The sequence below is a fragment of the Vitis vinifera genome, chromosome 4, assembly GCF_030704535.1.
Source record: "Vitis vinifera cultivar Pinot Noir 40024 chromosome 4, ASM3070453v1".
Classification (NCBI taxonomy): domain Eukaryota; kingdom Viridiplantae; phylum Streptophyta; class Magnoliopsida; order Vitales; family Vitaceae; genus Vitis; species Vitis vinifera.
The window spans coordinates 3,885,951-3,907,987 of record NC_081808.1 but is presented as its reverse complement, the minus strand read 5'-3'; the positions used below and the strand labels follow the sequence as shown (position 1 = coordinate 3,907,987).

General features: G+C 35.9%; 1 protein-coding gene across 2 annotated transcripts in view; it reads left to right on the top strand.

Annotated features, from left to right (window-relative positions):
* LOC100262933 (uncharacterized) overlaps positions 1 to 22,037 on the top strand; it is an 80,302-nt gene that overhangs the window by 57,529 nt on the left and 736 nt on the right. For both annotated transcript variants that reach the window (XM_010650286.3, XM_010650287.3), the window contains 19 exons: positions 533 to 757; positions 1,290 to 1,380; positions 1,558 to 1,635; positions 1,751 to 2,041; positions 2,192 to 2,389; positions 2,632 to 3,114; positions 8,260 to 8,421; positions 8,656 to 8,985; positions 9,077 to 9,159; positions 9,460 to 9,564; positions 11,499 to 11,727; positions 11,955 to 12,320; positions 14,352 to 14,453; positions 17,247 to 17,390; positions 17,856 to 17,944; positions 18,959 to 19,041; positions 19,156 to 19,271; positions 20,174 to 20,259; positions 21,624 to 21,723. In XM_010650286.3, coding sequence (XP_010648588.1) covers positions 533 to 757; positions 1,290 to 1,380; positions 1,558 to 1,635; positions 1,751 to 2,041; positions 2,192 to 2,389; positions 2,632 to 3,114; positions 8,260 to 8,421; positions 8,656 to 8,985; positions 9,077 to 9,159; positions 9,460 to 9,564; positions 11,499 to 11,727; positions 11,955 to 12,320; positions 14,352 to 14,453; positions 17,247 to 17,390; positions 17,856 to 17,944; positions 18,959 to 19,041; positions 19,156 to 19,271; positions 20,174 to 20,259; positions 21,624 to 21,723 — 3,361 coding nt within the window. The remainder of the gene's footprint in view (positions 1 to 532; positions 758 to 1,289; positions 1,381 to 1,557; positions 1,636 to 1,750; positions 2,042 to 2,191; positions 2,390 to 2,631; positions 3,115 to 8,259; positions 8,422 to 8,655; positions 8,986 to 9,076; positions 9,160 to 9,459; positions 9,565 to 11,498; positions 11,728 to 11,954; positions 12,321 to 14,351; positions 14,454 to 17,246; positions 17,391 to 17,855; positions 17,945 to 18,958; positions 19,042 to 19,155; positions 19,272 to 20,173; positions 20,260 to 21,623; positions 21,724 to 22,037) is intronic.

Here is a 22,037-nt window from a genome sequence, read left to right as displayed (position 1 = left end):
GTGACTAGTGACATACATGAGTTAAATAAGTTGTACACGTGGTTATATTTCATGGTTTGGTTGCAAATCATAGTTTGGAACCAAAATGAATGAGGTTTGGGGTTAGGAGGCAAACAGGAAAAGGATGGGATGCCTGGTCCTGTGAACACAGCAAGATTCTGGAGTTCTAAATCAAAATGAGATCAGGTTTTGTCATGGAGAGGGGGAGGAATAATGTGGACTGACAAAATCTCGTAGAGCTAATTAGTGCAAAATTATGCAGGTTTAAGGCGCATCAAATGTAACTGCCTTTTTTAGAAAGCCAAAGGCTACAGCATCAAACCAAATTTAATCTTGAAAGGATCTTATTTTTCGTGCTGTCTCATCTGCTGTCTAAATTTCTCTCCCTCCCCACACTCCACTCTTCTCCCTCTTTGTTTTTGTTCTCTCTCCTCAGTTCAAATTAACTCTACCACTAACAAATAGTAATTTCAATGCACCTGACAGTGGAAGTGAGATTCTATTAACTTATCCTGTTATTGTCCTATCATAGATTAATTGATGAAGGAAACTTGATGGATGCTCTTGCTCTTTCGGATCGCTTTCTGCGCAATGGAGCCTCAGATCGGTTACTTCAGCTACTCATTGAACGTGGGGAAGAAAACCATTCAGGATCTGGACAACCTCAAGGTTATGGAGGCCCTAGCATTGGGAGCAACAGTTGGCAGTATTGCCTGCGGTTGAAGGATAAACAGCTGGCAGCTAGACTTGCCCTCAAGTATGTGGAGTTATTAAGATTGTTTTTTAAAGAAAAATGAAAAACACTATTTATGTTTGAAATATATCATGAGAGCTGTTATCTCAAGTTGATGATTGAATTTTGTATGTCATATCATTGGAGGGGTGCCTTTATTTTCCTTGTCATTAATCCATCTCATGTTATATCTTGGATTTCAGAACTGACCTTCTCATTTATTTTTTGAGGGGAACGGAAACTTGATTAATCAATCACATTTTGCATTTAGACGTTGTACTTTTGTTTATGAAATTGAAACCATGTTCCTTTCTATGCTCGTTTTCTTTTTTTATCTTTTCCATTCCCTCCTTCTGTCGTCTTGTTTCTTTTACTATCAGTTTGTTACAATTGCATTTTGCACAAAAGGAGGTCACCTCATTATGTTTTTCCTATTTTATCTGTTTATATTTGTCATGGATGGTATCATACTTGCTTAAGTTAGTGCTTTAGAGTAGATTTTTGATAAAGTTTAACCTACGTACATGTTCTCAAGGTTTCTAAATTTTTGTACCAGGTATTTGCACAGATGGGAACTGGATGCTGCTTTGGATGTTCTTACCATGTGCAGTTGCCACTTGACTCAAAGTGATCCAATTAGGAATGAGGTACTGGTTACTGTAACTAGTTATGATTTGCTTCATTCTTTTTCTAGTAATGTCAGAACTTGTTTGCTTGATAGATTTGCCTAACGCTTGGCATGTTGTTTTTTTTTTTTTTTGGGCATTGGTGTTATGGGTTTGTCCTTTAATTTTCCTTATTGACAAACTCTTTGGTGTATTTAGGTCCTGCAAATGAGACAAGCTCTGCAGAGGTACAATCACATTTTATGTGCAGATGATCATTATAGCAGCTGGCAAGAGGTAATAACTCTCTTCTATTCTAGACTAATATGCAAAAGAAAATATGAACACAGGCTTTTCCTTTGACTAATTATTTCTAAATGTTTATTCCTCTTTTCTTTCCTGGATCTGTCAGGTTGCAGCTGAGTGCAAGGAAGATCCTGAGGGCTTGGCACTTAGATTAGCTGGAAAAGGAGCTGTTTCTGCTGCTTTAGAAGTAGCTGAAAGTGCAGGATTATCAATAGAGTTACGGAGGGAATTGAAAGGTCGACAACTTGTGAAACTTCTCACTGCTGACCCCCTTAATGGTGGAGGTCCAGCAGAAGCTTCACGATTTCTTTCTTCACTATGTGACTCTGATGATGCTCTACCAGTTGCAATGGGTGCTATGCAGCTCTTACCTAATCTGCGGTCAAAACAACTTCTTGTAATTGATGTTTCTTGTCTACATTTTCCTTTTGTTTTTGTTGTTGTTGGTGTGTGTGTTTTGGCATATGATTGAAGTTCATGCACTATTCCATCTACGTTTGAAACATTGCTTTCTTTAACTAAAGCTCTGTTTTCTTCTGCTGTGAAGGTTCACTTTTTCTTGAAGAGAAGAGATGGTAATTTATCTGATGTTGAGGTTTCCAGGCTTAACTCATGGGCCTTAGGTCTTCGTGTTCTGGCCGCCTTGCCATTGCCATGGCAGCAAAGATGTTCTTCCCTGCATGAGCACCCTCATTTAATACTTGAAGTTCTGCTGATGAGGAAACAACTGGAATCTGCTTCTCTGGTACTATATTTCCTATTTTTAGAACTGAAATGCCCTCCTGGTGCATGCGATTTTTGTGAAAAAATGTCTTTTCTATGTTGACAAAGATTCTCTTCATTCTACTTTGAAAATTCCCTTCTTTTCATTTATGAGGATATAAGTGGGGTGTGGCTGCCATGCTTTCATATATGGAAACCAAAGATAGGAAAGCCCCACTAATAGTTAACATCCCAACTCTGATGTTCAATGATATTTACTGACAGATCCTTAAAGAATTTCCTTCCTTGAGAAACAACAATGTAATCATTGCATATGCTGCCAAAGCTGTCAGCATTAGCTCACCCTCCAGAGAACCTCGGATCTCTGTTTCAGGTCCTAGACCTAAGCAAAAAACAAGGGCAGGTGCACCTACAAGGTCTTCTTTTTCCAGCAGTCTAAGTAACTTGCAAAAAGAGGCTCGTAGAGCTTTTTCCTGGACTCCACGCAACACTGGAGAAAAGGCTGCTCCAAAAGATGTTTACAGGAAAAGAAAGAATTCTGGATTATCACCATCTGAACGAGTTGCTTGGGAAGCCATGACTGGTATTCAGGAGGATCGTGTTTCATCATTCTCTGCCGATGGACAAGAACGGCTTCCTTCTGTTTCTATTTCTGAGGAATGGATGCTGACCGGTGACACCAATAAGGATGAAGCTGTTCGTTCATCTCACCGATATGAAAGTGCTCCTGACATCATTCTCTTCAAGGTATGCTTTCGTTAATATGTTGCAAGCTTTGTTTTTTTTGCTGCTATAATGAAAATTTGTCACCATCCTTGTAGATAGGTGGCTCATGCCTTTTCAAAAAGTAGGTTTGGATGATGATTATTGGTTAAATTGATTAACAGTAATAATAGGTTCTTATTCTTCGTCATGTGGCTACAAGATTAGTTGTCACAAATTTAATCATGAGCAAACTATGTGTGTAAAAAAATTATTCATGTATTGTTGTATCTTGTATGATTGAAAACTTCCGTATGTTACTATTTATGTAACATGAAATGGTAAACAAAGATGAGGTTTCAACTTCATCTTTTGTTTTCTTTTAATCATCAGCAAATAATATGTATATTAAAGGGCACCTAGCAAAAATAAAGGCGGAAACTTAGGTATATAAGAAGTATACCTATCTATAAAATTTAACATAGATGAATCATCAAAACTAAACCATCTCGCCTACTCAATCCCCCACCCAAGCAACCTCAACAATGAAGGCGGATATTTGATGAGGAGCTCTTTTAAAGGCAATTTGTGCTGCTCCATCCTGTTGAAGATCCTTTGTTCTGCTGTTTCCAAACACATTAGAAAAGGCACGGCACAAGGGAGTCATCATCCTCCAAACCCTCTTCCCATTGTTACCAAGAAAATTGCTATGCCAACTAAACCAAAATGCTCCCTGAAGACAAGGTAAAATCCTAGACACCAAACAAGGAAAACAGAAAAAACCACAAACTATGAACACACTCACAGTTGATAATATGGAAGAATGAAATTAGGGAAGTTGTAATTTTGTAGAGAGAATTAGGCAATCTTGTGGTCAAAGGATTTGTTGTGATTGAGTTAGGAAAGTTTCTAATTTAGGTGCTAGGATTTTTTGTATATCTATGTGAGTCTCTATACAAGCAAAAGATTAAGGAAAAGAATTCTATACCTTTTATTCCTTCAATCTTTCTTCTTCTACAAATAAGAATGTGATTATTTGATTCCTCATGTTTGCACTGGCAGCACAAATTGATTAGTATCTCAACTCTCTCACAAGCTCTATAATTCTCCCCCTATATTGTTTCCTGAATAAAGAAACTGTTGAATATAATGAATTTATAGTGTACAATCTTTCCTTTTTAATATAAGTCACATGTATGGTAGTTAGGACTCCTAGCCTTGTATATATATATTTTCTCAATTGTAAGTAGACACAATGAATGAGAATCAAAGTTTTCTTCTCTCTCTCTCTTAACATGGTATCAGAGCCAAGGGAGAAAACCTAATTCTTTCCAGTTTCCCCGTGTCATCAATTCCGGGAAACCTTCCTGTGACCGTGTTTGTGACCTTGCAGGACCGGAGTACGGGGAAGTCGATTGGCATAGGACGTGAGTCTCAAAGCCTCTATCACCTCACCTCGGATTCATCTCCTACAGTTTGCATTTCCACTGATGCTCCTTTCCTCATTCACAGTTGTTTGGGCCACCCTAGTCTCTCCAAGTTCCAGAAGATGGTCCCTCGTTTTTCCACTTTGTCGTCGCTTTCGTGTGAGTCATGTCAGCTTGGGAAACATACTCGTGTCTCGTTCCCAAAGCGTTTGAATAATCGGGCAAAGTCTCCTTTTGAGCTTGTCCACACTGATGTTTGGAGTCCTTGTCGGACTGCGTCTACTTTAAGATTTCAGTATTTTGTCACTTTCATTGATGACTATTCTCGATGTACTTGGTTATTTTTAATGAAAAATCGAGCTGAGTTATTCTCTATTTTCCAGAAATCTTATGCTGAAATCCAGACCCAGTTCAATATTTCTATTCGTGTGTTACATAGTGTATTTATCTGGTTGTTTATGTGGACGACATCGTCATTACAGGCAGTGATTAGGATGGTATTCAGAAACTAAAGCAACATCTTTTTACCTACTTTCAGACCAAAGACTTGGGGAAACTCAAGTATTTCTTGGGAATTGAGATAGCTCAATCCAGTTCCGGAGTGGTCCTTTCCCAAAGGAAGTATGCTTTAGACATCCTGGAAAAAACTGGTATGTTAGACCGTAAACTGATAGACACACTTATGGATCCGAATGTCAAACTTGTACCAGGACAGGGAGAGCCTTTAGGAGACCTTGGGAGATATCGACGGCTCATAGGTAAATTGAACTATCTCACCATTACTCGTCCAGACATTTCTTTTCCTGTGAGTGTTGTTAGTCAATTCCTACAGTCACCATGTGATAGCCATTGGGATGTCGTAATCCGCATTCTTCGATATATCAAAAGTACACTAGGCCAAGGTGTGTTGTACGAGAACAGAGGTCATACTCAGGTTGTTGGTTACACAGATGCAGATTGGGTTGGCTCACCCACAGATAGATGTTCCACTTCAGGGTACTGTGTTTTTATTGGAGGTAATCTAATATCTTGGAAGAGTAAGAAACAAGATGTAGTGGTCAGATCTAATGTTGAAGCTGAGTATCGAGTTATGGCTTTGGCAACATGTGAACTCATATGGTTAAGACATCTTCTTCGAGAGTTGAGATTTGGAAAGGATGAACAGATGAAACTCATCTGTGATAACCAGGCCGCATTACATATTGCATCCAATCCAATCTTTCATGAAAGGACCAAACATATTGAAGTTGACTGTCACTTCATTAGAGAGAAGATCACATCAGGATGTGTTGTTACAAGTTTTGATCATTGGTCATACTCAGGTTGTTGGTTACACAGATGCAGATTGGGTTGGCTCACCCACAGATAGATGTTCCACTTCAGGGTACTGTGTTTTTATTGGAGGTAATCTAATATCTTGGAAGAGTAAGAAACAAGATGTAGTGGTCAGATCTAATGTTGAAGCTGAGTATCGAGTTATGGCTTTGGCAACATGTGAACTCATATGGTTAAGACATCTTCTTCGAGAGTTGAGATTTGGAAAGGATGAACAGATGAAACTCATCTGTGATAACCAGGCCGCATTACATATTGCATCCAATCCAATCTTTCATGAAAGGACCAAACATATTGAAGTTGACTGTCACTTCATTAGAGAGAAGATCACATCAGGATGTGTTGTTACAAGTTTTGTTAATTCAAATGATCAACTAGCAGACATTTTCACTAAATCTCTTAGAGGTCCTAGGATTAAATACATTTGTAACAAGCTTGGTGCATATGACGTATATGCTCCAGCTTGAGGGGGAGTGTTGAATATAATGAATTTATAGTGTACAATCTTTCCTTTTTAATATAGGTCACATGTATGGTAGTTAGGACTCCTAGCCTTGTATATATATATTTTCTCAATTGTAAGTAGACACAATGAATGAGAATCAAGGTTTTCTTCTCTCTCTCTCTTAACAAACCAACCTTAGAAGGAGCACTAGTACCTTACGCCCCTAGTCAAGATTGGAGAAAAGTCTTTTGGGCATATGATTTCACCAGGAAGCAACTTGACATATGAAGTCTGCATGCCAATCTATTCTCTCCTGCCACAGACAGCAATTGAATAAATAAGCTGCAATAACAACACCATCAACCCCACCTCCCGATAACAAAATCTTATTCAGAACCTCAAGATCCAATGATCCCTACACCTTCCTCTTGCCACACATCAGACACTCAAAGAGATTCTTGTTAGCATCATTATTGAAATGAATCCCAATAGCAGGATTTGTGACTCTTTAGTGGGGAGACAATCTAATAAGCATTCACAAGTCTTTAGTGGGAACACAACCCGATAAACACTGATATGGGGGGTGGAGTGGGTGGGGGTGCAGCTGCCCCTCTGAAATTGGGAAAAAGAATGCCCTCTAAAGGTTTTCTCCATGAAACTGAGATCAAAACCTGACTAATGGTCCTAATGAGATCCTCCAGTAATACTTTTTAGTTAATTGAGAAAAAAATTCATGATATTTATCAATGAAATTACTATTTTTTTAAAAGATCTTTTGCTACAAAATATTTCAGGTTATTGAATTTTTTAATAAAAACTGTCTTTTTTTAAATATATATCTTTTAATTTTTTTTTAAATTATTGAGCTCATAAATATTTGAAATGATTTTTCATAAAATAAAACTTATTTCACTAAAACATTTGGGTATTTTGGTTGTTTGCAACTTATACGTGACAAAGATGATTTGACAATTTTGACTTTGCTTTAAATTTTTTACAAGACTATTTTACTAAAGTACTTATTTTATATATCTTGTGTCTATCCATAAAATTTTTTTATTACCTTTCATACTATATGTAAATGTACCTAATTCATTGATTAATAATGAGGTGATCATATAGACTTGAAAATATGAAAATTTGTACACTTTTGTGTTGATTATTGATTTAGAACTTTTGTTTAATTTTGTCATTGATGTTTGAACTTTTCCGATCAAGTATGAAGCTTTCATCATGGGCCAACAAGCAGCACTTCAGCAGGGTTATTTTTTTTTATAATTTTCCACCAATTTCAAGTAGATATAGATGCAGAGACAAGCTGTGGTTTAATCATTCTAGGAGAAGGTTGATACTTTTAAGCTTGTCTGCAAAAGCATTCCAAGGTTGTCAGAATGCTTAGATGTACTAAAATAAATTAGATTCTCTTGTACATGCAGTTTATGCTTTTATTTTCGTCACAGAAGTGTGAGTGATGACAATAGTTCTCTGCTCACGGTCAGAGGAATGGGGGGAGCTTTGGGGATTCAACACTTGTTTGTGAGGCTGCTTTTTCGTTACCAGTTTGGTTGAGGGAGTTTGGTTTCAGTTGGGTTCAGGGGGGATTTTGTGTTCTCTCCAGGTTGTGTGTCAGTTAGTGTAGGTTGGGGGTGCCCTTTGGTTTTGGGGGGTTCCTGCTAGGGACAGTCCAACTCGCTTGGGGGCTGGTTGTTATTAGGGTGGTGAGTGTTTACTTTAGTTTTCTTTCTCTTGCTTGCCTTTTGGCGTTTATTGTATACTTCGTGTGTACTTTATTGCACCTTTTTGCAAGTGCATTTAATATATTTTCCTTATTTACCTATAAAAAAAAAAGTGTGAATGATGACATATTTCATGTAGCATTCAAGTTTGTGCATACTAGAAATGGAAGTCTTGTTTGCTTATAATTGCTTTGATTTCTTGTAAGCTGCTGTGTATCTGAAGAAGTTTTGCTTTTTCTGCTGCTAGGCTCTGCTTTCTTTGTGTTCTGATGAGTTGGTGTCTGCCAAAGGTGCACTGGACTTGTGTGTTAATCAGATGAAGAATGTATTGAGCTCCCACCAATTGCCTGAAAATGCAACTGTGGAAACTGTTGGTCGAGCATATCATGCCACAGAAACCTTTGTACAGGTATTCTCCTTGGTCAATCCTCTGGAATCCATGGATTCTTGTCCTAGTTTGGGGTAGACGCATAGTTTTAGCATATCATTGTTTAAACGGCTCTCAGAAGCTTCTATTTTTGAGACTTTACTCCCTACTTCCAGAACACCACCATGAATGAGCAACTAAGGTATGGGAAGAGTCTATCATATGATTCAGATTGAAATACATACTGTAGTAATAATTCTTCTGCTTTGTATGCAGGGACTTTTCTTTGCTAGATCTCTTCTGAGAAAGCTTGCTGGGGGTAGTGACTTGTCTAGTAATCCTGAAAGAAGTAGGGATGCTGACGATACTTCCTCTGATGCTGGCAGCTCTAGTATGGGCAGTCAATCCACAGATGAGCTGTCTGAAGTTCTGTCACAAGCAGAGATTTGGCTTGGACGTGCTGAGCTGCTACAGAGCCTTCTGGGATCAGGAATTGCTGCTTCTCTCAATGATATAGCTGACAAAGAGTCATCTGCACGTCTCCGTGACAGGTTGATTGTAGATGAACAATACAGCATGGCTGTATACACTTGTAAGAAGTGTAAGGTAAGATGTACTCCTGGGTTCGAGTACCTAATGATGCCTTTTATTTTCCTTTGAATGATAATAATTTTGTGATTTACGGGACTTCTTTCAGATTGATGTTTTTCCTGTGTGGAATGCATGGGGACATGCTTTGATTCGGATGGAGCACTATGCACAAGCCCGTGTGAAATTTAAGTATGTTAAATTTATATTTGGCTTGTGGTAAAGGGATTGGGAGGGTTTGTGGGAGGTTCTAAGTTCAAGTCCCAATGGGGAAAAAATTTACGTATAAAAAAAAAAGGAAATTATATTTGGCTTTTGTATCTAATTTTCCTTGTATCTTTCTTCACTTCTAATAAAGCGTTGTTTCTATTTTTTTATTTTTTTAATTAATGGGAACAAAATCTCAGTTTACTGCAATGCTTCTTGCCTTCTGCGTGAATTGAGGTGAGGTGTGTTGCTCTAATTCTTTGATGTTTTTCTTATGATGTCCAGGCAAGCTCTTCAGTTGTACAAGGGTGATCCTGCACCTGTCATTCTGGAAATCATTAATACAATTGAAGGAGGTCCCCCTGTTGATGTTGCAGCTGTTCGCTCCATGTAAGATGGCATGTTTCAAGTCATAATCTTATTTTATCTTAGCAATAGAACTCTGTTATTGTTCATGGGCTAGACGTTGGCTAAGGTTTTAAGAAGTTCAAGCCTACACGCAGTTTAAAGATATTATCGAAGTGTTGAGATCAGTCACAATTGGAATTTGTTTTAAGAGCCAAAAAGTGGATATGGATTAATAGCACCTAAACAAAGGGCACACCAAGGCACAGACAATGCAACATGCAAGTGATAAGAAGAGAGAAAAAAAAAAGAAAAAAAAAAAAAAGCAAGCTCCTCCTTACTTAGAGCTAAGCCAATCAATAAAGCCTATCATGGTCAATGAATGATCATCTATGTATGCTCTAACCCATTCCAAAACAAAACTTAAAAGAAAATTTAATTGGTTGATCCGACTCTTCAACATCTTCAAGTGACTTCCTATTTCTTTCCTTTCATAATAGTCCAAAATAGGTACAAGTGTATGACCCTCCAAGCTTTTTTCCTTTTTTTTTATTTTTTTTTTATAGGATCCAAGCTTTTTTCCTTTTCACGAATGATTCATGCCATCTCAAGAGAGTTTGTTTTGCCGTGGAGTTCATCATGTAAGCCACACCAAATGGAAAGAAAACCAACTGCAGCATATGATCAATAGATTCTTCATATTTGCACTTATAGCATCTATTTGGCATTATCCATTCCTTCCTTTTGAGCTGATCATTTGTCAAAATCCATTCACAAGTAGCTTCCCTTGCAAGATATCCCACCTCCATAGGCACCCAGTGATTCCAAACTATGCTTGTGGGAAAGGGCTCTCTTCTTCCATTGTCTAGGGAGGAGTAGAAAGATTTAACAGAGAACTTTTCATACATAAATTTCTTCCAACCCACTTCATCTGCCGCACCCCTCCTGATTGAGCTTGTTTCCAATCTACATAAAAAGGTCACCACTTCAAGTTCTCAATCACAGAGAATTGTCTTGAGAAGAAGGTACTTCATTGACCCCCACTCCGCTACCTGCTCCTCCTACACCTTTGCTACCCTTGGCTCTTTATCGGCGGTCATAGAGAGTAATGCTTGGAAAGATTCTTCCAAAGATAGGTCTCTCCACCATCCATCTTTACAAGATCCCTACTTTCATTGCCAACTATGAAGTGAGATCTACTTTTAAAGACCTCCCTCCTGTTTCTACTTGCCATACAAAACCCCATCCCGTAACCATCTTTCACAGTCCTAGAGCACCATCTGCCCTCTTCTTCCCCACATGTTTGTACGACTTGGAATGATAAATGTATTAAAGTGAGACAATCAAAATATCATTGTTGAGGTATGCTGAAATTTTCTACTTCACTTAAAATATTTCATTTTCAAAAAATATAAAAAAGTGAATATTGAATTAATGACAAATTGCATACCTACAACTACTTGCCTAATGTTATATAAACTTTGCTTTAAATTTAGATAGTGAATAAAACCCCAACTAGTCCTATATGGCATTCCAGTCTATCTTATCCATGTAAAGGTTATAGAGCTAATAAAACAAGTCCATAATATCAAAATGAAGTGCTGAATTATTATTTAATAAAAGAGAGTATGAAGCTTTTTTAGATTGGCCAGTGGTTAGTTGTTCTCGTTAGCAAGTGAAAATAATAGTGTGGATATCCATGTATCTGGGTATGGACTTGCAAGTTTTTTGGATGATCTGAATTCCTTTTAGTGTTCATATACCTAAATAGCTGGTTGGAACTTTCTGAGCATGGTACTGTTGCAGAGGCTATTCTGTCATTGTTTAAACATTATTCTCAAAATCAATATTATCTTTCACATGTATGAATAAGTATGAAGATGATCAGGCTAATTATACTTTAAATGAGCAAAGTGAACTGAGCAGTCTTCTGATGTTGGTTATTGCATCAAATCTGACTGAGGTGATTTGCACTGTAGGTATGATCATTTGGCTAGAAGTGCACCAACAATCTTGGATGATTCTCTTTCTGCAGATGCATATCTCAATGTCCTGTACATGCCATCTACATTTCCTCGTTCAGAAAGATCCAGGCGAGCTCTAGAATCTGCAAGTAGTAACTCCATATATAGTCCTGATTTTGAAGATGGACCTCGCAGCAACCTGGACAGTCTCCGATATCTTGAATGTGTTAACTATTTACAAGAAGTAAGCCAATCATAATGTGCTCTATAATCTAGAGATATAGCTGTCTGACCATCCATGTTTGTGAATTCTGGATGGATTAATTTGCCTACTTGTTTAGCTATTTCATGTTTGAGCATCTTTGCCATTTTATAGCTAATACATAAACATGTATTAGTGATGCATCTGAGAATGTTCTTAGTCTCTCATGGATGATGAGAAACTTAATGTGTACTTTCTCTACTTTGCAGTATGCACGTCAGCATTTGCTTACTTTTATGTTCAGGCATGGTCATTATAATGATGGTTGCATGCTGTTCTTTCCTACAAATGCTGTTCCTCCTCCTCCTCAACCATCAAATCATGGTGTAGTTACTTCATCTTCATCTCCTCAAAGGCAGGATCTTTTGGCAACCGATTATGGGTCCATTGATGATTTGTGTGACATGTGTATTGGATATGGTGCCATGTCTGTTTTGGAGGAAGTGATATCAACAAGAATGTTGTCTACAAATCTACAAGATGTAGCAGTGAATCAATACACTGCCGCAGCACTTGCTCGTATTTGCACCTATTGTGAAACTCATAAGCATTTCAATTATCTATACCAGTTTCAGGTACATTTCTCCTTTTTCTTTGAAGAATCTTCACATCTTAGGTTTTGGATAAAAAAAAGCTGAGAAATAAAATTTAATTGGAGCTTCTTCCACTTGTATGTTTGTTTCCAATTCAGAATGGTGAAAAGATGATTCACTCTCATGCATAGTACCAAATGCATGGGGCATTTTTATGACAAATGTATGCATCATCTCAGTTTGTCACCTGATTATTCTTTTTCTTTTTTTTTCTAATTCTGTCCTAGGGGTTTTTTTTTTAATTAAACCAAATAATCTTGTAAATTGTCAGAATGAGAAAAATGAAATACAAACGAAGGTCATAGTTTAAAAATTTAAGTAGATAAACCTCCATCTTATGTGAAACTTCCACTTATGGATTTATGAATCTTTGAGAAGCTAAAAAGTCCCCTCATACTTAATATCTTCATGGTTCAAAGCTCACAGTCAGTATTCCAAGGTTTGGGTCCCCATGGAGAGTTCAAAGGACTCGGCCATAAAAGATTCCTCAGTTATCAAAAAAGAAAAATGTTCATGGTGTAAAGTATCAACTTAGTGGTATTCGTTGCGACCATAATGGCAATGAGTCCTTTATACAAGTCAAGCATTGTGCAATTCAACAATAACTCGGTCTTGACTCAGCCAACTCACAAGAGAACTCAGAGTTACAACACCAAGACTTGGATTGGGTGAAAATGGAAGGAAAAAAAATCCCTATGTTTCTCAAAGATTCCCCTTGTTAATCAAGAAAAAAATTTCAATCCTTGAGTAGGAACAAGAAATCAAAATAGTGTAGTTTCAAATAATTACTGATGTTATCAATTACATTTCTTTTTATTGTTGTCATTTTTTATTTTCAAGATATTAATTATCAATAATTGATATTGGATGAGAAAATGAGTGTGGTAATATTTTAAGCGTTCAAATTCATCATGCTATTATAAACCAATTCGAATGTGTGTTTTTAGAACTATTTTGGTAATGTCAAACGTGATAGATTTTTTATTAATTTGTTGAGTGTATATTATTGTAATTATTTTCTAAAAATTTCCATTGATATTTTAGAATTTTTTTTTTTTAACTTTTTAACCAACATATTATGGGTATTATTTATTATTAATCCGAGATACCAAGACTAATCCACTATGGGATTTGCTTACTCAGCAACTAATACTGCGATGTTGAACCATGAATATATTAAGCATAATTACCTAGGAGAGAATTATGCTTGAGTTAATTATATAACAATGATTGAATAAGGCACTGGTTAGAGCACTAGATCCCTCGTCAGTGTTCTTGTTACATAGGAGCAATGTATTTGGATTCACTTACTTTTTCCTTTGGACTTCATGGATATATGTTAATAATCTATGTTGCATGGATTTGGTGAGCATCGGATACGGATATGTGTCTAGGTTTCTGATTTTTCACAACTCAAGTTTTCGGATAGGGGGACTCAGCTCAAAAGGATCCAAAAAGTGGCATGGGTGTTAAGATACAACATAATAAAAGGAAAATCAATTAAAAATAAATTGGAAGTTTAGATATCTTTTTTAAAAGCTCTCATCTTTTCCCGCTAATCCCTTTTTTTCCTTGTATCTCTAAATATTCTTACAAAAATTCACTTTTCAGCTAAATCTTCTTTTTTTATGATATAATTATTACTAAGAAAGTTGAAAGAATAAAAGGATATCAATGAAAAAATCAAACAGCTATGCCCAAAGTAAATTAGGAATATCCGACAAGGATTCTATACCCACACCCATGTTATGTCATGTCAACATAGGTATGTTGGATGAAATTGAAGGATCTAGGAATCATAGTGTTTAATAACCTTAGAAAATGCAAAATTTTTCTTTTGCTTTTTATTTTTATTTTTCCATTGAAATGCACCATAGCATCACAGTTCTATAAGGTGTAGTCAAATAATTCAATTTTCTTTTGCTTCATTTTCAATCATGGTTGACTTCCCTTTCATAGGTTTGCATAAGAAGAATTCTCATTGATTTAATTAAAATTTTCTCAATGGTTCAGGTAATCAAGAAGGACCATGTTGCTGCTGGGCTTTGCTGTATTCAGTTATTTATGAATTCTTCTTCACAAGAGGAAGCTATAAAACATTTAGAGCATGCCAAGGTAAGTACTTAGTTACTACTGTTTTGGAATACCTTCCTAAATGATAAATTAGCAACGAAACATGTCTTCAAAAGAAAACGAAAGGATTTTCCAAAATATTGCTACTTCTCCTTGCAAATACCCCAAAGGTAACAAAAATCTAGAATTTATAGGCTTATTTGACCATGTTTTCAAAAAAAATTCTTAAAAAAAAAAAAAAAAAAAAAAAGAAGGTTTTAAGAACAATTTTTAAAAATAGTTCTCAATTGTTTTCAGGAACAAAATCTATTTGAGAACTCAAATATAAGAAACAGTTTTCTTAGCTTATTCTTTGTGAAAGTGCTTTGCACTTATGTATAATCCAAAAGTTGTCAAAGTATTCTTCATATCTTCAGTCAAAAATTTACCCAACACGTTTCTTGAGTCAAAAAACTGTTTTCTGTTCTAAAAAATAGAAAACCGTTCTCAAAAAAAATTCGCTAATAGTCCTTGTGTTCTTCTACTCTATGACAATGCGTCCATCACCACCATCAAAATTTCCTTTACATGTTAGATCAAATGCATCTATATGACCTAAATGACCAGGCAATTAGAGTGTCAAAAAAAAATTAAGATCTATCAATGTTGAAGGTAAAGATAAGAGTTCACTTGCTTTCTATGATAAGAAGCCACCTACAAAGCCTAATGAAAGGTGTAAGAAAGAGTTTGTGACAAACAGACACAATTACTATGGTGCCAAGCTAGGAACAGAACCTATGAGTCTGATTGGTCCTTTAACGTGTCACTTTCAAGCTGAATCAACAGTTTTTCCAAGGTTCTAGTTGCTAAAATTGGAAACAACTTAAAATGGGACTCCAAACCATATCTATTCCTGAATATGCCAACCAATTGCAAAAAGATGTGTCCTTGGTAAGAAATAGCAAGGATATAACAAAAGTGCCTGATGTAATGGCCTTGGCTTGCATGTAGTGCATGCCACACACCTCCAAAATTTAACACCTTTCATCAGTAGCCATTAGAGCCTAATCTCTTCCTAAAGGTTTTCAATTACTCAAAGATACTCATAATTGCACCTGTAGAATTCGTTTATAATGGGAAGTCACAACCTCACAGGTTTATTTCCCACTAGAAGAACACCCCAAGGGGGGAACTAGAAGCAAATACCATTTGCAACAAACTAACTTAACTTAGATTCTTCCATTTTTGTGGTAATTCAATTCCCCTATGTCCATCAAGAATTTTTCATATAAATGTTTGGGTCATGAATAGTACAAGATCAATCTATTTGTTGTGACAGCGGAAGCTTTCATGCAAACATCGTTAATTCAAGAACACAAAGATAAAACAATCACACATATGGTACACGAGGTTTTAATGTGGTTTGGTCAACCATGTCTACGTCCACGGATGAGAGAGAATCATTTCACCATACAATAGAGAATATTATAGAGGATAGAATCAAATACAACCATTAGGTTCCTGAAACATCCCATGTTTCCCTACTCTTTGTATCCATACCCTACCACGAGCCCTTTCGCTCCACCGGGTACCTCCCATTCTTTCTCATATCTCTATCCACCTCGTATAGTCTCTACAGACCCATCCCCATCTCATTACTTTTTCCCCTCATGACCTAAAATATTTATAAAGATATTGTCAACAACTTTCCTTATTCTATAAGGAAATCTAATATTACAATAATATATTAATTTAGAAAATATTCTATATAATATTCTTTACAGAAAAGAATCTTTACTAATTAGGAATTTGGGACAATTCCCAACAATCTCCACCTTGGACCAAATTCCATGAAGTCAATCTTCAATCTCTCCATGAAACAAGCTTTTTGTATCATATCAACACGAGAGAGCAATCGACTCCACATTCAACTAAAATTCCTTTTGTCTTCATCTTGTGTGCTTTGTAATATTTTGCTCTTCTTTAAATCTTCAACCCAAGTTCTCGTACTAGTTTGTTGTGACAGTGGAAGCTTTCATGCAAACATCGTTAATTCAAAAACACAAAGATAAAACAATCACACATATGGTACACGAGATTTTAACGTGATTCGGTCAACCATGCCTACGTCCACGGATGAGAAAGAATCATTCCACTATACAACAGAGAATATTACAGAGGATAAAACCATATACAACCATTGGATTCCTGAAACATCCTATGTTTCTCCACTCTTTGTATCCATACCCTACCACGAGCCCTTTCACTCTACTGGGTACCTCCCGTTCTTCCTCACATCTCTGTCCACCTTGTATAGTCTCTACATATCCATCTTCTATCTCCATCTCATTACTTTTTCCCCTCATGACCTAGAATATTTATAGAGATATTTCAAACAAATTTCCTTATTTTATAAGAAAATCTAATATTACAATAATATATTAACTTAGAAAGCATTCTATACAATATTCTTTAAAAAAAAAAAAAATCTTTACTAATTAGGAATTTGGGACAATTCCCAACACTCCTAACCTCCATATTTGCTCAAACAACGAACCTTTTCCCACCTTTTCAAATGTTGTTTAATCCCATTTTTCCCACTTCAAAGAAGATTCAATTTTATTTTGGTATGTATACCATAATGGCATCTGACCTTGATATTATAAGTGCTTCTTTCTATCATTTACGGAAAGGAAAGAGTTAAACTTGCTTGTAAAGGTTACTTTTGGTACCACCTTTAGGAAGAGTGCCTAGTGCAATTCCTCTACGTTTCCTTTCTTCTTTTTTTGCCCTTTTCTTTGATGTGTGTTCGCTTAAGTCACAAGTGCCCTGTTTTCATTTTCCTTCCTGCTACAGATGCATTTTGATGAAGGGCTGTCAGCACGCCACAAAGCTGGCGATTCTACTAAACTTGTCACCAAGGGTATCCGAGGAAAGAGTGCCTCTGAAAAACTTACTGAAGAAGGACTTGTCAAGTTTTCTGCTCGGATATCAATCCAGGTAAAGACATCTATCAAGCACAGACAGAATATATTTTATAATATTGTGAAGTAAAATAATCTGAGGAAGACTTGAGGCAAAGGAAGCAAATGAGCATCGTCATCCCCTGAGCATTTGCCAGATTTTGAATGCATATACTCTGAAGTCATGCCACTTTACATTCATCCAGTGCATTGGCAAGGACATCATAGTAAAAAACATCAATACTGTTTAATGATATATCACTGTAAATAAGTGCTTTATATCTTCCTCGTTTATTTGTACATGGCTTAGTCTGATACTCAATGGACCAATCAATTTTGTTGGTAGCTTAGCTGTAAAGCTTTTTCTTAATTGTATAAAATTAAATGCAAAGGATCCAAATTGCCTGCATCCTTTTCTAACTCTGGTAGTTTGTCTTTATGGCCAATGCATCTTATTGGGTTTGAGTTCTCACATGCTTCCGGTGGATGTTACTCATTGCAGGTTGATGTTGTAAAGTCTTTTAATGATTCAGATGGACCACAGTGGAAGCATTCTTTTTTTGGAAATCCAAATGATCCTGAAACTTTCAGGTTTGTCTCTCTTGATTGATAGTGAGTTCTTGAACCAGCACTTAGCTATTAAATGCACTATGTTTCCACAAGGTAACTAAAACAATTAGCAGAGAAATCAAATCAACTTTGTTTTGTTTGGCTTAGTTTTAGGTCTCTATATATTATAGTTGGTAGATCCTATGCACCATGTAACAATTAATGATCAAGTCTTTTGACTTTAAAGAGCTGTCTGCTTTGTTTCTGATGCAGCACGCAATCATCATTAGTTTCTATTTTAGATTAGTTTCTATTTCCTACATCATTAGTTTATATTTTAGTTTAGTTTCTATTTTCTACATTATTAGTTTCTATTTTAGATTCATCATTAGTTTCCTATTTCATTCCTAATTTTCCTAGTTTCCAATTACCTTGGTTTCCTATTTCAGTTATTTCCTTTGTTTTTTTACAAACATTATTTAAAAGCTCATTGTAATTGTTAGAGAGGAGATCAATATATTTTTTCAAAATTATTCCCTAATTTTCAGATCCTAATATGATCTTTGTGTTTGTTCTCGAGTGTTTTTCTGTTTCTTTTCGAAACAAACCTTCCGCTGCACCAGTTTCAAAGTTGCCAATGTTTCAACCTGCATAGTTCTAAAATTATTGTTAATGGTTAATTTCTTATGGAAAATTTCCTTGAAATGCATCTACACATCCAGCTCCTTCCCTAGTGATGGATCTGAGTGTAATTTGGTAAATACTCATTAAAGCCCTGTCCAGACATTCAACATTTTAGTAATTCTAATGGTGAAAATGTCGTACATTTCCCTAAGAATGTTATCATCGCATTCAGCCCTATGGAAAGCTATGAGGTTCTAATCTATTCAAGTAAAAACACTCTCATTTTCTTCATTCTTCTAAACTGTTATTATTTTTCACACAAGCTATTATTGATGTTGCATGCTTTAAAGTATTATTTGTCCTTCTATCATGCAACTTCTGAGAAATATTTTATAATATTGATTTTACCTTCACTGTATTGTTGTTTTGCAGGAGAAGATGTGAGATTGCAGAGACTCTAGTGGAGAAGAATTTTGATTTGGCTTTCCGACTGATATATGAATTCAATCTTCCTGGTAGCCATAGCATTGTGAATTTCTTGTTTGAAGTATCATTTGTTTAATGTGGTACATTAGGTTTACTTTGGTACAATATAATTTTTCCTTTCTTGTTTTTTTTTTTTTTGGCAGCTGTTGATATATATGCTGGTGTTGCTGCATCACTTGCTGAGAGAAAAAAGGGTGGGCAATTGACAGAATTCTTCAGAAACATCAAAGGCACTATCGATGATGATGATTGGGATCAGGTATTATGATTTTATATGAATGAGATGTATAGTGCATTTGACGGTGTTTCTACTCAAAGTGTTTTCTCTGGAAATGTTTTTTTGGAGAATTATCTATCAAGTGTCTCTCCAGGAAACACTACAAATGATTTTTCAAAATTTTAAAAGTGTTTCATAAATTTTGCTAAACACTTGATTTTTCTTCGAAACACTTTTTAAGCTAAAAGTGTTTTTTAAAAAGACTACCAAACGGACTCTTATCATTTATCATACAATATTCTTAACTTTTATATAATTAAATAATCTGAGTGTATTACTTAATGTAAAGATTCAAACTTGAAGTAAACTACAAGGAAAATATTTATTAAGAATTAAAAAATGCATGATTAAATGTTTTATCATTTTTTGGCATTTGGACAGATTTTCGTTGTGTCTATAGTTGCTATTTATAGGAGGCTCGGTGCAACTTGGTTAAGCCTTACATTATGAGAGGCTACTAGATGAATTTTCTTCTGCCATTCTGCCCTCAGCCCTTAGTTTGTCTAAAACTTGGAAGGTTGTTGCTACAAATATATTTAACAAACTTGTGCATATAATCTTTGAAAATATTTCTCTTGAGGATGGTTTCATCTGTCAATTACCTCACAGGAATTTGTTGATCTACATTGTCTTGAGCACAAAGGTGTTTTTTGGCTTGTGTCAGCTTTTCTGTATGCTCCTTGTACATTTCTCTACTTCTGCAAAATTTTATTCATCAAGAACTTTTGCTTGCTTAGTTCCATGGAATATTAATATGGGTGGATGTCCCTTCAAAATTCTCAGTTGCTTCCCTTTTTGCAAGTTCTTAAAAACGAATAGTACTTAATAATTGTGAGCATATTTTATTAAATAAATCTTAAGGTGTTTATGTTGGAATGGTGTAGGTCCTAGGGGCTGCAATAAATGTATATGCCAACAGACACAAAGAACGCCCTGATCGGCTCATAGACATGCTGACAAGTAGCCACAGGTAATGCTCCCATTTAGTACTATATCTATGTGTGCTTCCTGTTGTTTCATATGAATGTACTGAAACTTCATCTAATCATAAATCCTGGACATTTTTCATGTTGTAAATTTCAGATACTTGCATTCTTTAGTATTAAAAAAATTAAATAAAATAAAGGTTTACCAAAAAGTAGAGGTCGTAAAATCTAACATGGAGCCTCTAACTCACCCCAACCTGCATGAAATTGAAGCATTGTCATTTGTCAAACAACTTGGTTGTGAGTACCTTGAAGGCAACTGAAGCTGCTGGACTACATGGACAAGTTGGATTTGGTTGGGTAAGGTACAGCACAACATGGTCATGGGCATGGGATTTGTGCCCTCAATGCCTACTATTAATATTGCCAAAGAGGAGTATTTTACAGAGTGTAAAGCATTTCTAGTTTACTGAACTAGAAACCTCTTTTTTATTTTGAGTGATAAAGAAAAATTGGATATCTTGAATATTCAATCATGTCCTTGTGTCAAGATTTGGAATTTGAAGAATCTAACAATTGGATGGAGATGGAAGACCCACATTTATTTCCATATATCTTTATGAACTGGTCAGGGTTCAGTAACCAGGTCAGGTTGGTTTCAGTAATCCAATCAAACTTTTTGCATGCTGTCTTCAAGGCATAAAAGAGATACTGTTTTTATCTTTACCCATGGAAAGTTGAGTTTGTTGTGCTTTTCATGAAATAATTTACCTTCAAATTTTCCAAGAAGACGAGGGATTTGAAGCAAATATTTGGACTATCAATGACAAGCAGAGAGATTTGGGTGTGTTGTGGGAGAACTTCTACCATATCATGATTCTGGATGTCTAGTCACAAAGGAGTATTTACAGATCCCCTTTAGCATGGTCTAGCTAAATTGGAGATTGATATCTCTCTCATAGAAGGGTGATGGCTGTTAATGCATAGTATGCTCCTCTGGTTGAGGCCATAGCCCAAAGCTTAATTCCTTGGGGTAGCCCACATTAGATGAGGATAGAGGTCAATCACAGGATCACAGAAGTGGGTTGTCAGGACTAGAAATCAGTGGATCAAGCAGCTTATATAATGATAGTGAAATGCTACTTGCACCACCGCTTTTACCACTTTGGTAGGTGGCAGGTGGTGATTGGATGTGAAAAAACTTTTATATTTAATGCATACAGGACGAACTTCTATTACATCCAATCACCACCTGCCATATATGCAGGTGGTCAAAAATGGTGGCACATTTTGCACCCTCTTAATAACAATTAGGTTATCTCCTCATTTTTACATTTCATTCTTATTCCTAAATTACCATATATGAATAATTTGAATGCTTTTTCATATTCTTGATTTATGTTTACAGGAAGGTGCTGGCTTGTGTGGTTTGTGGGCGTCTAAAAAGTGCCTTCCAGATTGCCTCTCGAAGTGGAAGTGTGGCTGATGTTCAATATGTAGCGCATCAGGTTCTTCATCCTCTCAACATAAATTTTCTCTAGATATCTTTGTTAATATCTCCTAAAGTAACTAAGAACTTGAGAGTTTGTTGAATGGTGCTTCCAATAGAAAGTTTCTATGATAAGATTCATAAGAATATGGTTATATGATTAATACTTTCATTCTAGAGGTGAACTTTGGTTGATAGAAATAAAACAAAGGGAAAGAAATTTCGTTCTCTATGTGCGGCGGCTTTGTTTAAAGCTGTATTTTCAAAATATGGTTTTTAGATTATAATATATGAAAATGCATTTTCTAGATTATGATATACAAACGTGCATTT